Source organism: Xiphophorus maculatus, chromosome 24 (assembly GCF_002775205.1).
Source record: "Xiphophorus maculatus strain JP 163 A chromosome 24, X_maculatus-5.0-male, whole genome shotgun sequence".
Lineage (NCBI taxonomy): Eukaryota > Metazoa > Chordata > Actinopteri > Cyprinodontiformes > Poeciliidae > Xiphophorus > Xiphophorus maculatus.
Window position 1 is genome coordinate 123,238 of NC_036466.1, and position 17,207 is coordinate 140,444.

The 17,207-nt window shown below is 36.8% G+C and overlaps 1 protein-coding gene across 1 annotated transcript; it reads right to left on the bottom strand.

Annotated features, from left to right (window-relative positions):
* Positions 1–1,459: 1,459 nt before the first annotated feature.
* Positions 1,460–16,914, bottom strand: LOC102230567 (runt-related transcription factor 1-like). The gene is made up of 8 exons (XM_005807391.2): positions 16,630–16,914; positions 13,500–13,651; positions 13,304–13,414; positions 10,391–10,547; positions 8,835–8,939; positions 4,644–4,850; positions 2,733–2,879; positions 1,460–2,656 (listed from the first exon to the last, which is right to left on the bottom strand). The coding sequence occupies exons 1-8, from the start codon at positions 16,655–16,657 to the stop codon at positions 2,109–2,111; spliced, it is 1,455 nt and encodes a 484-aa protein (XP_005807448.1). The 5' UTR covers positions 16,658–16,914; the 3' UTR covers positions 1,460–2,108.
* Between the last annotated feature and the right edge of the window lie 293 nt (positions 16,915–17,207).

The window sequence follows — 17,207 nt, forward strand, 5'->3', positions numbered from 1 at the left end:
TAAATGTCTGCATACTTTCCAACTCTTTAATTGGCATCCAGTGTATAGAACCAATGCCTTTTACCTTTGACTTTTTACCTCTGACTCTAAGTGTATGTGTCCAGATCTGAGACACTGAATCCCATACATTTGTGAAGTAACGCTCCTTTCTGAGCAAAAATGTAAAACAAGTCATTTAGTGAGTAAGTTGCACAAACTGACACGTTTCTTCATTGGTATAAAAACACATGCTGTACTGTTGGTGATCTGCATTCGCACAGTCCTAGTGTGAAACCAATTGGAATTACATTCACTAGAAATGACACCAAAATCTACATATTTGTGGTTCAGTAACATTTTGTAAACCCTACAGAAAATGAACAGCTTACTCAACAGGTCAAAGCTTTTTTAAGAAAACAAAAAGAAAACAATACATTACCGGTAATGTTTGGAAATTTCATGAGATAAAGTTATTTTGTGTATCTGGTGCAAAAATCAGGAGGCCATAAAGATTGAATAGCTTATCCAATTCCAATTTGACAGGGTGAAAACTGGCTTTTTTCAATCTGTCAAACAACAGGGACAAACAAGGGCCAGTGCCCCTGCAGAAAGTCCTGAACCCTGTTATGACCTCTGTAATAAAGTGATAATACTAAATCAATTTATGATGATATGAGACTACATGGGTGGCATTTTGGGGAAATTGTAGTTAGTCATTTTACAGCAAAGATTTAACACGTTCTAATGCCACACAACTTTTATAAAATTTGAGATGCTGTGAGAGTTTTGGTGGAGCCAGCTGCACATTGTCCACCCATCCTACCCCCCCCCCCCCCCCCCCCAAAAAAAACCATCATCCTTCTACTACTTCCTGTCTTCTTCTGGTTTTCGCCAGTAGTAACATCCTGCTCATTACTCTTGTGATGTGAAAAAAGTGTTTCAATACGGCCGAAAAACCACTTCATCCTAGCGCAAATGCTTTTTATCGAAAAACGTTAGTTTTTTTGTTTTTTTTTTAAATTGGATGCATTTTTAAGAAAACAAAAAGAAAACAATATTACTGGTAATGTCTTGAGATTTCATGAGATAAAGTGGAATTTACAAAATTGTGTTATGTGAATTTTGCGAATTCGCTTAACAGATAATTGCACAAATTGTCCATTAACTGTATAATTTGCGCAATTATATGGTTAACGGAAAGGCAGTTATTGCTATGTTGGGCCAATTACATTGGTTTCCTTGTTTTATTTTAACAATGAATTAATAATTAAAGTTGCAGTATATACCGTTTATCAATAACATGTTTTTTACATAATTGTTAAAACTGTCACCATATCTTAACAGTATGAGACATATAATCTGCCTAAAGATCAATCTTCCTCCCTGAGCTGCTCCCAACCAAAAACAACCAATCAGAGCCAGGAGGAGGGTCTTGGTGCCATCACTAATCCTCATGTACTCGCTGCTAAATGTGCTAATGGCGGAGAAACAATTTACTGTTACAGAAAAACGATTTTAGCCGCTGCTATGCTAACTAGCCTGAGCACTCGCAACAGAATCTGTTGGCAAAAGCTGGCAGCACCACAGGACACTGTGAATGACAGCGCTAACCCCCACCTCCGGGCTCTGATTGGTTGTTCTAGTTAGCACGGGGAGAAGGCAGAGGAGCTAGATTTTTTTTCACTGATTCTCTGCCTCATACCACGACAGTGACAGCTTCAACAAATATGTTAAAAAAATTTTTTTTAATAAAAATTTCATACTGCGGCTTTACAGTGTTGCTCTTTTAGTTTCAGCTGCATTGAGATAGAATAACAGTTTTCATCTGTTATTTCATTTCATCAGCTTGATCCCTTGATCCACAGAACCAAATGGCTCTGTGGCTTACTTAACTTATGAAATATTGCCCTGTTTTTTTTTTGTATTGTTTTGAAAAAGAACTGCTCCACCCCCTGCCGGTAAATCTAGTCTAGAACCGCCACTGTCAAACAACTTAAATGATGTAAAGATAAGACTCGCATAGTCCTTGAGTTGTCATTATATAAAATATACTCATTTCAGGTGAGTCTACTCTTAGCAGCATTGCTGTGATAAGAGTAGAAAAATCTGTTATCACTGTCTCAGGTGACTCAATATGGTCTCCATACAGCTTCAGCAGCAACCATGTTTGTTGGTGAGCTACTGTGGCTGGATTCCACCTCCACACCCACTCCCTCATTCTGATTAGGCAAAGAAGGGTGTAGAAGAGAAGAACCTGTGGATGCAGTGGTACAAGGGGGGAGGATACGAGGTGGAGAATGTGAGTCACTGCCGCCTCCTCCCCCAGCCATCATAGAGAACTGGTATGAGCCGGTGGTGGCTGAGTAGTACAGGTGGTATGGAGATGAAGTAGACTGGAACGGCCCATTCTGAGCTTGGTGAGGGGTGTTTGCAGGATACGGTGGAGGCAAATATGTATGGTACCGTCCTGTTTGGGTGGTTGCCATGGCTGTCGCCATAGTGATGCTGATGGCACCATTAGAGACTGGATTATGGGTTGGCGTGTATGTGAATGCAGCTCCTGTAGGAGGATAGTGCACCCGAGGGTTAGAGAAACGAGAGTCGGGCAGGGAGGGAAGGGAGCTAAAAGGCCGCTCCAAAGCCATCCTGGGGTCACCAAAGGCTGTAAGGTCAGGACCTGAGGGAAAACAAATGTCACAGAATATCATCTGGTTGAGCCTCATATATGCTTATGGTGTATGTTGATGTTTTACCTGTGAGTCTTGAGGACAGGTCACCAAGAGAAGAGCGACCAGGTGAAAGTGGAGCAGTTGTGTGAACAGTGGGAGTAGTTATCTGGCCAAGGTAGGGATAAGACTGATCATAGGACCAGGATGGAGAAGACTGTATCTGTCTGGAATCTGAGGCAAACAGAAATGAATTAAATGGTTTAGGTAACAGAGCTGGATGATATCAGAATAAGAGAAATTATTCTTGAATAGTATAATAACCATTGTGATTCATACATTTTTTTTTCTTTTCCATCAACATGATGTCCATATCCCTAAGGATTAGCATCTTTTAGCCACTTACTAAATATTTAAAATTTCATTGTGCTTCTGTCTGTGTACAATGACAATAAAAGGGATTCTGATTCTAACATCTACATAATGTTTGGGCTCAAAGTGACTAAAGGTAATTTCAGTTTGAATGCATGGCTCTCCTGAAAAGATATAATGTACCAAATATTGCATCAAACCACTCCTTATTAATTGTGTTTGTGATTGCACTCATTAATATTGTGACAATGACTTTGACTGGATATTGTGCAGTATTTCCTTCTGAGTGTTATTCCCACAATATTTGAATTTCTAACCAATTATGTACTTCATTAGCCACTGTTATTGTACAGGCTTGAATTATAGCAGAATTCTAAAAAAATTAGGGGTCTAAAATTAGACTCTTATGCTACCTCTCCATCCATGTATTCAGTGGGGAGGCGGTGTCTCAGAATGAAGAATAGTCAACTTGAAATCGAGAACGTGTTACTGGACTGCTTTTTTTCGCCTATACCATCTGGTTGGAATAAATCCCAAAATGTTTATAATGATGTCTTAGCAGCAGAATCCCATGGAGTTGAACCAGAGAAATTTTTAGTCTTTCAAACACCCGAATAGCATATCTAAAATAGTATCCAAAAAATCCATAAATACAGTGGGCCCTCACCTATTCGCAGTTTAATATTCATGGATTCACCTATTTGCGAAAATTTAGACTTCTGTTGAATGTGACTCCAAATTATTTGCAGAAAATATTCTTATTCATAATGTTTTTTGTAGAGCATACATGAAATAGTTAAAAGGAAATGCAGGGCATGCCGTGGTGGCGTAGTGGCTAGCGCGACCCGTATTTGGAGGCCTTGAGTCCTCGATGCGGCCGTCGCGGGTTCGACTCCCGGCCCCGACGACATTTGCCGCATGTCTTCTCCCCTCTCCTTCCCCGTTTCCTGTCAGCCTACTATCATATAAGGGACACTAGAGCCCACAAAAGACCCCCTGGAGGGGTAAAAAAAAGAAAAAAAAGAAATGCAGCTTGGGAAGCTGAAATACCTAGGTGTAATGTGACCTCATTTGCGTTTGTCTGCCATTTGCAAAGCAGTCAATGCAGCAAGTTTTATTTTCCTTGCCACTAATTGGCTGCTCTCCTCCATACTAGAGATAAGAAAAACGTGAATATTAGCTTCTGTGGAAGAGTTATGACGGTTTTCATTGTGTGTATTGATGCATGATAAGGTATATTTGGTGTTTGAACAATTATATTAGGCAGTCACACACATTTTTATAGGAGGTCTTGAGTATTCATAGATTTAATCTATTTGGTTGTGGTCTCATCCCTGCAAACCAGGGTCTGCATTAATTTTTGCTATTTGGAATAAAGCACAATTATTTGTCCTGATTACAGAGTAGTCACAGCAAATTTTCTGGGAATTATAGTTGTTCTCAGATATCCTGGGCATCAATTGTATAGAAGAAGCACCTCGCCATGCTGTCAGGAATAACAAATTGAAAAAACTTTCAAACAAACAAATCTTTTATTGAAGTAGAATAACTTCAATCTGAATATTTTCAGATCCAATCTTTAGTTTGATGAAGTGCTGCAGTGCACACTCAGTTTTACTGTCTTACCAGCTGTTAGTCCAGAGTGTGGAGGGCTAGAAAATGTTGCTGAAGTGAGGACTGCAGATTGGTGGCTATTTGCAGATTGCTGATGATGATGATGATTATGAGGAGGTGTTACTCTGATAGAGCTCCTTCTCAGCTGTTCCAGCTCTGTAAGCCTCTCAGAGAAAGCCAATGAGCCAGGTTTGACCTCGTCCAGCTTCTGACGATGACCTGGAGGCCAAAACACAAAGGTTCTCTTTTTAGATCGGTCAACAAAACAAGGTTCACTTGTAACCTGACACAATACTATTTTTTTTTCTCTCGATAAAACCTGTAACTCTTTAGACTACATGTTAGTGATACAGCATTAATGCTGTGAAAAAAACATATAATTTAGTATATTTCAAACATACTTACATTTGTGTAAGTACATTTTAAGTATACTAAGTATTAAGTGTACTACATATAAATACATAGAGTATACTAACAGCATGCTTGTACCAATTTTAACATAACTTTAAACACACTTAAATATAATTTTACCAAAATACACTTTTAAGAAATACAGTATATTAAAGTATACTTTAAGTGAGCAAAATATGTATTTGCTCAAGTGTACCAATAAAACAATATGCTTTTAAAGATTAGAATATACTGAAATTTCAGTATGTTTTAATTTACATCTCACTTTAGGCTAATAAAGTATGTCTTTTTATGTGCCTTAATAATCTTTTACTACTTTGTTAAAATGGCAAAGAATAAAAAAAATTAACAATCCTTGTAGTGGAATAATGTGTTCATGCCTCAAAACATCAAACATTTTATAGTGACAGAGGTTCTACAACAAAAACAAATGCAAATGTAGCAGGTATCTTCAGTTTTATATCTCTCTGAATATGATCTGTTGTTTTCAGTTTTTTAACTAAAACATAAAAGCTATTTTTTTTACATAATCCATTTTCAGATATATGATTTATTAGTGAACGGCATTACCTCCAGTTCTCACTCCAGACTAGATGGTGGGGGTAATGCACACTTTCAGTTTTTTTTTTTGTTTGTTTGTCTTTTATAGAAAAGCGCCATAAAAAGAAGAAGAGCATCACCGTGAAGCCAGGGAAGATAAGGGATGCTCTTTAAAGTCGCCATTTTTACTTCCATAGTATTGCCTTAAAACAAGAGACAGCCTTGATAATAGTTAGTTTTGGTAAATTCAAGCTGGTGATGTCCTAGTCCGAGTTAGAGGAAAACACAACAGGACAAGAACCGGATGGAAATTAAATGTGGGTCATGAAAGGAGCCCAAAGGTGCGAAGGCTGCTAACATGTTGCTAGCTGGTGGTAAGTTAGCTTCAAAATGCTAATTATCTCCATCTAATTATAAACAGTGCAGTACATATATAAACAAACTTAAGTTTGTTTCAGAAATAGTCATTTCATCAATTTTATTGTGATTATTATTAGTATTTTTATAACAACTTCATGTTATAACTGCTTGGATTCTCTGTGTGTTGCGACTTAGTATCATAAACGTAACCTGGTTTTAATTAAGCTCAGTATGCCAAAGAGACTTTGATATTATGAGGCTGTTGTTAAAACTCGTTCATCTTTGTTTTTATCTTCAACATATTTTTGCAATAAGCATGATTTGATTTAAAAATAATTTGACAGAATTGATTCCTCTTGTTAATCTACCATTTCTTTTTCATACATTTTATTCATTATTATCTTTCAGGGCCCTGTGATGGACTGGTGACCCGTCCAGGGTGAACCCTGCCTCTCATCTGATGACTGCTGGAGATGGGCACCACCAGCCCCCCTCACCACCCTGCAAGGATCAGATCATGGATGGAAAGATTTTAAGGTAGTTTCCCTTTAAGGTAGTCTATCTATCTTAAGTCCACACTTAAAACAACTTTATAGTTAATGCCAACATCAACTGATTTTATGATATTACTGACTATTGTTTCTACTTTAACATAAACAGGCAAAGAAGACACCCAGAAATGTTTATCCACTCCAGGCATCTGGTCCCAATCATCATCATTTCTGATGATGTCACACAACATTTTTAAATTGTAAGTCGTACTTTTTTATTTGCCGTTTTACTGTACTCTTTAAAATACAAGTGCTTTCTCTGTTTAATTGCTTTATTGTTTTATTTTATTTTTTTATAGATTTCTGTAAAGTTCAGTGACTGGTTCTGTCGTTGATCCTCGCTGTTCTTAGGAAGGAGAAATGTCAGTTTGTCTGCAGTAATACTGGAATACTGTCTCATTGTATTAAAACAATACTGTGTCCTTGGGGAAATATTTTTCACATTTCCTCTAAAGTGTACCTGTTGTTTTATTGTGCTAATTTTCATAAGCATGTTGTCTGTAAACTTTTAATATATTGCCAATTTGTACAATTCTCTGATAGTATATTGGCAATGTACTCTTGAAAAATGAATATATTGAGTACACAGTGTAATCTTTCTCAGCTGGAAGGTGTGTTGTAATTGATCTTTCTGTGTACTGTAGCCTGATATGTTTGCAGTACTGTAGTGTGTATGTATGAAGCATGTAATGTACAAAGTGACAAAGCAAAAATAATAAAAGACATTGATAAGGAACTGAAGATTGTACTTCACTAGCAATTATAATAAACCAAAAGTGTAGTTGGAGCATACTATGATCACATTACTAATATATAACATATGTAATGCTTGTAAACTTAGAAGACATTCTAAATATGTTTTAAATGTAATCTGATCACAAAAATAGTACACTTAAGATAAACTAATCAAGCATGCTTATATTATGTAAATAGCAGTATAATTTGAATTAGATTTGGTATCCACTTGAATGTAACCAGGTTTGGTAATTACAAAGGCATGTCATACATTTTAGAATTGAAGTTATTCATAAACACTGTTACAAGTTCCAGTATACGTGCTGTAGGATTACAAAAGTATGCAAGCCATACCATTAGTTGTTCCAAAAAAGTATGTGATAGTACACTGAGTACACTTTAAATTGTGATTTTCTATTACTATTAAAATACACAAAATTAGTTGTTCTAAAATGACATACTTCAAGTATACTGATGATTAGTGTGGCTTCAAGTATGCTAAATTTAACATGCTTAGTATATTTATTATACTATGCTTAGTATAGAATATATACTAAGCATATATTACATATGCTTAAAACAGGGTAATATATATATACCCTGTTTTTAAACAACCAGGGTTGTTTAAAAACAGTATGTGTGTTTTAATGTTTATGGAATGGTGATGGATTAAGCCGAGGGCTAAAGGTGACTGAGTGTGTGTCCCACAATGTGTGATGCTTGTTTTTTCTTGGATATCTTCAAAGTGATCCACTTTTCGTGTGATCCATGTTTTTAGTCTGGGTGTGGGAAAGTTGTGACTTGCTAATGGGGAAAGTTTTGTGCCTCTTCTGTAGTTTTTCATTCGTACAAGATTATAGGGCTATTTTATGCTTATAATGTTGCAGATTTATGTGTCCTGTGTTGAACCATGAGTGATGGTGATACTTTGAGGTGCCTCTTGTGTGTTATTAAAGCATTCATGTTGATGCAACTGTCAGATTGCAATGGTTTAGAACAATGTAATCTCACATTATTATTATTATTATTATTATTATTATTATTATTATTATTATTATTATTATTATTATTATTATTATTATTATTATTATTATTATTATTATTATTATTATTATTATGTTGTAAATTTGCCCTTACTGCACAGTCTCTTATTTTTATTTTTCTGGTTTTGTCACCATTCACCCTTAATTTGCTACTAAATGTTCACTCCTGACAGATGATAGAAACACTCATCAAACTCTGCACCAATTTTCTTACTTTTAGGAGATCGGTGATCGGCTGATACTTGCACATGAAGCTGAACCTATTCCCCAATCTTATCTAACTCAGCAAAGGTCTAATAATCAACCACTGTCCTCTTCTGCTCTCTGAGAGGTCTGACTGACAGACAGGCCCACCAGATTATATCTGCATGTTTGCATTTAACAATATTCACCCCACTGTTGTGAACTCAGCAACTTTCTTGACCTATTTAGTGACATTTCGGACAAAAAAAATTATACTGGCCAAAATCGAATCGGCCGGCCAGGCTTTTTAGATTGGTGACTGGCTATTGTTCAAAAAACTGCAATTGATCCACCCCTACTCAGATGTCAGGATTACTCACGTCGTGGCTCTCTGGGACCATCCACTGTGATTTTGATAGCTCTTTGATATGTAGCCACTTGGGGAGGGTTGGTGAACACCGTGATCGTGAGAGTGAAACTTTTTCCTGAAGAGGGTCAACAAGGCAACCATGGGGAAAGAATAGAGACAGGAAAGGTAAAATATAAGAGTAATTCCTTTAGATTTGGTATCCACTTGAATGTAACCAGGTTTGGTAATTACAAAGGCATGTCATACATTTTAGAATTGAAGTTATTCATAAACACTGTTACAAGTTCCAGTGTACGTGCTGTAGGATTACAAAACAGCTTTAAAGCCTCATGTTATTTTTCAACTCCATGAGCAAATTTAATAATGGCCACAAGGTGGCACCTAAAAAGTCTATTCCTCCATTTAGTCATTTATTCTACACTACATACTTCAACACAGTATATACTGCACATTTATTACTGTACAGAAACCAATCCATAGGAATATGAAAATATAATTTGGAGAAACTATAAGTTCATTTAGAGTTTACATACAGTCTGACAGACAGGAAGAGAAATAACTGCCAAAGCTATTGTGTCTGATTTTTGGAGGAGATGAAATCTGTCTTTGGCTTAGTACTCAGATATTGCAAAACAAAATAATAAGTGTTCTGTTTAAAAGAGGAACTATAAGAAAGACTGAAAACTTGTCACAAATGACACACAGAGACATGCACAGATTAGTGTAGCATTGAGTACATTAAGAACTTTGTGGATTTCATTAACTTATTTTTTCTTTACAAAAACTGAGTTAATTCTCTTTTTTAAGGAATTGTACATTTTAGGTAAACAAATCAAGCTCAAAAGGTTGCTAAGGGTTTGTTATGAAGAAAATGTATCAAACTATAACAAACTTCTCTGTTTGTCGTTGTAAACGTTTTCATCCACACCGCTTTACACAATCAAGTAATGATTTTGCTACATATCAGAATCACATTTTGCTGTTCAACTACCTGCAGCAATTCTGTTTTCAAGTGAATTGCAGTTGTGAAGTGATCCAGATCTTTAACTTTTATCTTTGTGGCCTGTAGTAAAGCTGGGAATTCAACCACCGCAATGTTGCTTTTAACTAAAAGTGCATTAATGATTTTTTCTGCAGTACTGTGAAATCCCTCAATAAAGTTCTGACAGTTGTGTCCATATTTTCAACAGGGCAAAAGACTAAGCACAGCTTTCAACATTACTAAATGTGTGGAAGTGCAGAAGGAATTTGTGTACTCAGGAGTGCTGTTTTAAATAGATAGGTAGGGACATTTGCCTATGGCTGATTTAGAGTAACTGTGGTCCAGTGTTTCCGTTAGAGACAGAAATGGGGAGGGCGTGGCTTGGCAGAGGCAGGTTGATACTAAATGAAGTGTTAGGAGGAAGTTGAATGAATGCTGTTCTTATTCACATGTACTTCCCCTATTTTATCCATTCAGCACTAAGTGCCTGTTCAAAACGTGTCCATTAAAATTCAACCATGGTGAGACAAGAAGAACCCACAGACTCTCCCTAGTATTTCATGTTCTGTGTCATGTATCCATACCTCTCCCGCTGCGGCCGACAAATCGCAGGTCATTGAATCGGGCCACTTGATTCTTGATGACCGCGGTGGCATTGCGAAGCTCTGCTGAATAGTTCTCATCGTTTCCAGCCATCACAGTTACCAAAGTACCATCAGGAATATCACCCAGGGTCACTAACTGGACGAAGACCAAACAAAATTATGACAGTCTAGAAACTTTTGTCTTGTTAGACCCTAGTACAAAATAAAATGATATTATTTTTAGCTTTATATACAATTTTATTCTACTTACTGGGAAATGGATAAAAGTTCTGAAAGTTAAAACTTAAAGGCTAACATTCTAATGCTATTAATGAAACCTTTGGTTCTTATTGATCACCCATTAGCTCTGATTAAATGTATCACACCATTTAGATAGACACTTCAGTTGTGCGGGTCCTGCTTGGTACAGACTGACACATCTATAAGTCTCTTGAAGTCATCCCAAAGTATTAAAGGCGGAGTACTTTCCAGGTATACAGTGCCACTCTATAGCACAATCAAGTAACAATGTTAACTTCAGCTCTTTCAAAAATGCTATTCATATCAAATGTGATTTAAAAGAAATTTTGCCTTGAAATTGGGTCTCTATTACTTTAAAAACTCCTGCTCTTTCTGAAACTTTGCCTTCATGAAGTCATCACAAAATGGCTCCTCAATTAACCCTGTAATTAGAGGGTTAATATTAATTCTCTGTGTTGGTCATCTTGAAATCTTGGTGTGACCAACACTATGTGTTGGTCACACCAACATGTCACACCATGTGTTGGTCTGTCATGGTGTGACAGACCAACACAAAGCAATGCATGATTGTGAAGAGGATGGAAAATAAAGATGTAGCGAAGCAACAGCCAACAGAATTGTGGTAACTCTGGAGGAGCTGTGGAGAATTTACTGCTCAGATAGAGAAATGGCAAACATGTGGAGGAAGGTGCTATGGTCAGATGAGATCAAAATTGAATAATTGGCAACATGTAAAGAAAAACTAACACTTTACATCACCCTGAATACAGCAGCTTAGTAAGAGCATGGTAAGAGTTGAAGCATGGTAAGAGTTGACAGGAAGATGGATGGGGGTAAATCGAGTAAAAACTTGAAAGAAAAAAGGTTACAGGCTGTAGAACACTTCCAGCACCTTCCAGCAGGACAACAGATGTTTATGATGAATAGATTCATGTGTTACAATGGCCTAGCCAAAGTCCAGCCAAATTAATGGACTGATCAAACTTTTTATAGAGCATTTTTCATACACTACAATCACACACTTCACAATGACGCACTGCTTTGTGCCATTTTATCACATCCTGAAATCAATTAAGGTTTGTGTTTCGGATGGGACAAAATCCAAAAAAGTTAATGGGTGTGAATACTTTAGAAAATGTAAAATGAGGGCTTTAGTGTCCATTCTTGTCTTTAACACCTGCTGTTATTGAGCCCCAGCAAGGCTTATTTCCATAAAAACGCTAATCTACCATTGCTGTGCAAATGTCCAGGATAGATATAGTACTATGGATGGTTTCTCTTCTCACATTGGGCTCTCTAAGCAAACAACTGCAACCTGTGTTGACTGACAAGCTGCCATTAATCTGTGAGTTAAACATTGATTGTAATGTACTTCAATAATCACATGTTGATGTTTGCATTGAGTTGTCAAAAATAAATAAATAAGGGCAGTAAAAGACTGAAAAATCAAGCAAAAAAAGCAACAGAATTTAGAACGTGCAGATATCTGTAGAAAAAATTATGAAATACCTGTCTGCATATCCATCATATTTGTGCTATAACATACATTTAGATAGGCGCTTTTATGGGTGTGCATGAAATGTGCATTATATGTGCATTACATCCATTTTCAGTAAGACGTAGCTACAGCCACTCATTATGCTCCATAATGATGCATTATGTTCCAAATTCACAAACAAGCAGAGAAATGCGTGTGGGAAGGCTAATGCATAAAACTCAATAAATCAATCTGCTGTGTGTTCTGCAGCTTAGAGATGCTGTTCCATAAATGCACTGAGTCTGAAAGAGGAGAAAAGCTTCCTACCATACATTCACATGTGAGTGAATACCTTGGAAACAAATAAAACACCAGACAGTGAGCTTTCATTCTGAAAGCTCACTGTCTGGTGGACTAAGACATTGAAATAGGACATCTTAGACTAAGATGTTGAAATACAGATAAAAAATGTTTGGCGATATTATCACTTTTTTATTAGCAGTAAATTATATTAATATATTTCTGCTAAAGATCACAGTCCATAAATTTAGTCCTGAAAAAAAAGACAAAAATATTTTTAACACAGTCCAATAAAGAATTAAATCTGCCATAAACAGTTTTTTGGTTGATGTTTATGTTAATGAATGTACAGTGGACCCCCAGTTAGAAAATAGCTTTAGTCTGCGAATTCTGGAGATCTCCTCTAAAACAATAACCACCTATTTTAATAGTTCAAACACTAAATATACCTTAATATTGATAGAAAAAATGGAAACCAGCTTAGCACTGGGTTAGGGTTAGGGTTATAATAATCAACATTCACAGTCTTCCTTCTCTCCATTGAAGGGGTATAGATATTTCAAGCTTTCAAATATTTTAAATAGTACTGAATGAAAAAAGCTTCAAACTGAACTGGAAATAGGTGGGGGTCCACTGTAATGATTTTAACATATGAACTTCAGGTTGGAGAGTTACTATAAGGGCAAAAAACAAAGGATCCAGCGCAAATACATTTCAGTGAGGGTTTACTCTTTCTGATCCAAACCCCAGCATCTACACAAAATAAGTGTGTGAAGACCTATTATTAGGAGGATTAGGAACACACATGTGAAATAAACTCACAAACACACACTTACATATATATGCAGTGCCAATAAAATTTTTTTAGTACACACCTTAAAAGCAATGGGAAGAGTCTTGTTACACCTCCAGTGAGTGGGCAGGACAGAACAGAGGAAATTTGGGCTGTCAGTTTTTACCAGCTCTCCTGGATGATCAGAAATCACCTACAAAGATGAAAAAGGGCATCACATTTTTTGTTTTTGATTATAAGTCAAAGCACTTCAATTATTGAAGAATTTGTTGCTGTACTTCAGCCATGCTGTGGTCCGCTATGCGGAACTTGCCCATCACGGTGGCCCCTCCACCAGCCTCCTGGGCTCCTAGAGGCAAAGCCTCAGCCATTTTCCCCCCCGAGGCAAGGGAAGTGGAGGGGGGAGTGTATCGCCTACCAGGGGCTGGATCTGGGAGAAAATGAACATGGTGGCATGAGTCATACTACAGATATACACATACAATAATATTGAAAACAAATAAATTCTTTAAAAAAGTGATTTTTCTATTATATAAAACATTTAGCAAACACTTTACCAGTAATTTTTCTATTAATTTAAAAATCACTGAATTTTAGATGGTATGAACATCTGAATTCAGTTGATTTATACAGTGCCATTTCACAACAAATGTTGTCCGAAGGCACATTACAAAAAATACATTTCAGTTCTGCCACACACATTCCACTTGTTCCTAATTAACAAACAGTGAATTAGGTGCAGTTTATTATTCAAAATCAATCATTGACTTGAAGCATTCACTCCTCCTGGATGAGCACGTAGCGACAGTAGACAATCTCTTGCGTTGTCATTGACTTTACAGCAATCCCTCAGCTGTAAAGTGCATGTAGCGACAGTGGAAAGGAAAACGTCTCCTTTATCAGGAAGAAACCTCCAGCAGAACCAGAACCCGGCTCAGTACGAGCGGCCAACTGCTACGACTGAATGAAGGTTTGAGAATACGGAGCACGTACACCAAAAATAAACTAAATAACTGATGCAGCAGTAGTTCCTATGTTAATGACATGCAACAAGTTAATAGCAGGAGAAGGAGAGGAAGTAGTTGGTGACAGCATTACCTCAGTTGCTAATTAGAACCCCTGTGAAGAGTCCTGAAAAGTTATTGTCATCTTTTATTGCAGAATTGTAACCTCATAATATTTAGAATTTTTAAATATCCCATGTTAATACTTTTTTTTAAACAAAAAACTTTCCTCAGTCTCAAATATCAACCTGCTTTTTTTCTTTACTATAAATATAACTGGAGGACTTTTATAATTTAAACTATATTGGGTCGTTCTAAGCGTTGACAAACTATTACAGAGCAATTCACAATTCCCTGTTTGCCAACAGGTATGAATATGGTGTAACAGATTCATATTATGAATGCTATTTAGGGAACTTGCCTAAATTTGCTCATATCTATAGTGAGAGCTATAAAAACTAACTGTAACATGCAGGGGTGGATGAGGACCCACAGTAAAGCTAAATGATTTATTAACCTGGCAAATTTAACTTAAAATGTTTTTTTCATTACAAAAAAAATTAAGTAGGAGTATCAGTACTGAAAAAAAATCAGATTTTTTTTTACATTTCTTTAAGAATACCATGCTTCATATTTTTTTTAAATTTTTCTCAGCAATCAATAAAAAATCATGCTGAACAGCTTTCTCAATTATTGGGACAATCAGTCTGGTGATAAGCTCCAGGTCTTTGGGTTTGGAAGGCCTCAAAACCATTACCCTAATCTTTAGCTCTATGCACAGTTTAAAGTCAGTACTGGGCTGCTATGAATCATTTTTGACTAAACCGCAAATTTATTTTGCCACCATTTATAAAGAGCAGGGTGCAGGCGGCATATCTATGCCGGTTATATAAAACGGTGGGCTTTTTGCATTTATTTACCAAAACTGAGTCTTTGGGTCAGTGTAGTTTTTGACCAAGCCACACTGAAGAGTGTGATCAAGGAACTAAAGAAGTATATGTTCATAATCAATATCTGTTAATTTAAGCAAATGTACTTGAATGCTTCCAGAAATCCCAACATTTCTAAAGATTTAGTCGCAGTACAGAATAAGTCCCCCAGGAGCCTGTAAATAACTCAGTTTTAAAGTGCGAGAAGAGTTTGAGACTTTTAAAGTGTTGGAATCCAGAGACTTCAGCCGCCAAATGAGGACAGACCCGGGCTGTAAATATGAAACATTTCTGCTGAAATGTGTTTGCATGCAGCAGTAATATTTCCCTTCACTTTCACTTTTAAATTATTTCCAGTAAAATGTAATAGTTATGTTGCAGCTCTTGGATGCTTTAAGCAGCAGTTGTCTTATTAAAGGCAAAATCAACCCCTCCTTCACATTTTTGCTTCTGCATTCACTAAATGTCTTAATTCTTCATGCTATTGTGGCAACAAGAAATAGTGTTCATACACACAACCCTGCAGTTTTCTATACATTCTGTTCATTAACTGTGGAAGAGGATGTTTAAGCGGAATTACTTTTTGATTTTTTTTTTTTGACATGAACTAATTTTGATCAACTGAATTTCAATCAGGACTCATCAAATGCTCATTACAATATATCCTCATTACAGAACAATGTTTAATTTCTTCAGTAATATTTTAAAAATGCCTAAGTCATATGTGTAGTTCAAACATGATTGCATGTTGTTTACAGAGAGAAAAGGCTATTTTTTAAATATGGACGTTTATGGCTCATTTTCTATAGTCAACATATAATGGGACAAATACCCTTAAAATGATTAATAGAAACTCAAATTTTGAGTGCCCAGAATAACTCAAAATTTTATATCCTGCTTAGTTTTCTACATTCTTTATTATCCAGGCTTGAACTCTGCAGACCTAAAAGCATTGCATAAATACAAATTTTAATTAAATAAGGTACACAAAATAAAATGCTAATTTTGTATAAAGAATTTTTACATCTACATTAAACTTTCAGAATCCAACCATCAAGTTGCATTTACTTTGAATCTTCGGGACAACTTAAGATATTTTTAGAACCTAATAATTTAATCAAAAATGCCTGAAATATGTGAGGATAGTAAAGAGAAAAGTTACTTCTTCATCTTCTACTAGAGCGTTATTAACAAAAGCAGAATTTCTTTGAACAGACGGATTGAGACGTTGCCGTCCTCAACTGAGCTTGAAGCGCTTTTTAGCGTATTTGTCAGGTTTAAAATTTGGACCGGGATTTCTAGGCTCAAAAACACTAAAGTGCAGTTTATCGTTCCTTTTTTTTCTAGCCTGGACTGATGAAGTCATAAAAACACGTCCAATGTTTTGGGGGGTGGAGAGTCGTCAATGATGGTTATTAAGTTGTTCTCTGCCAAGTGAAGAACAAGGAGCCCGGCTGGAAGTTGTGCAGGCCTACCGTATTTTGCATCCCACAGAAACACCATCTGTGCGCCTCAGTGCCAGCAACACGACCTCAGAACTCTCCAGGACCTTCGCCTGCAGTCCCGCAGTTCTTTCACACTACTCGGTACTCTTTAAAATCTGCAGAGGTGCTGGTTGTTATTTCTGGTATGTGGGTAAAATCCGAGACGCGCCGGTTGAGCCAGATGCAAGCCCAAAGTGGCTCAGCTCTCCAAAACAAAAAGAGGTTTGTTAAGATCTGTGATCGATCTGAGAAAAAAAGTGTCGAGCAGAAACTGGGCTTCCCAACAACTAGGAAGTGAAAGGAGAAGTTAGATAGAAAAAGGAGATGTGCGGGTGTGAAGCAGCTGCGCTCTCTCTCTCTCTCTCTCTCTCTCTCTCTCTCTCTCTCTCTCTCTCTCTCTCTCTCTCTCTCTCTCTCTCTCTCTCTCTCTCTCTCTCTCTCTCTCTCTCTCTCTCTCTCTCTCTCTCTCTCTCTTTCTCTGTCTCTCCGGGCTTTTTAGTCTCTTCTACACATGAATGGCCATCCTGATGGAGACAACATGCTTTTACCGGCATAGAGCACTATTTGCA

Coding starts and splice junctions, on each gene's coding strand:
- LOC102230567 (XM_005807391.2), bottom strand. CDS start 16,657: ATGGTGTTTCTGTGGGATGCAAAATACG. Junction 8,940..10,390: donor TGTCGGCCGCAGCGGGAGAG/GTATGGATACAT, acceptor GACCCTCTTCAG/GAAAAAGTTTCACTCTCACG. Junction 4,851..8,834: donor TGGTCCCAGAGAGCCACGAC/GTGAGTAATCCT, acceptor TTTGGCCTCCAG/GTCATCGTCAGAAGCTGGAC.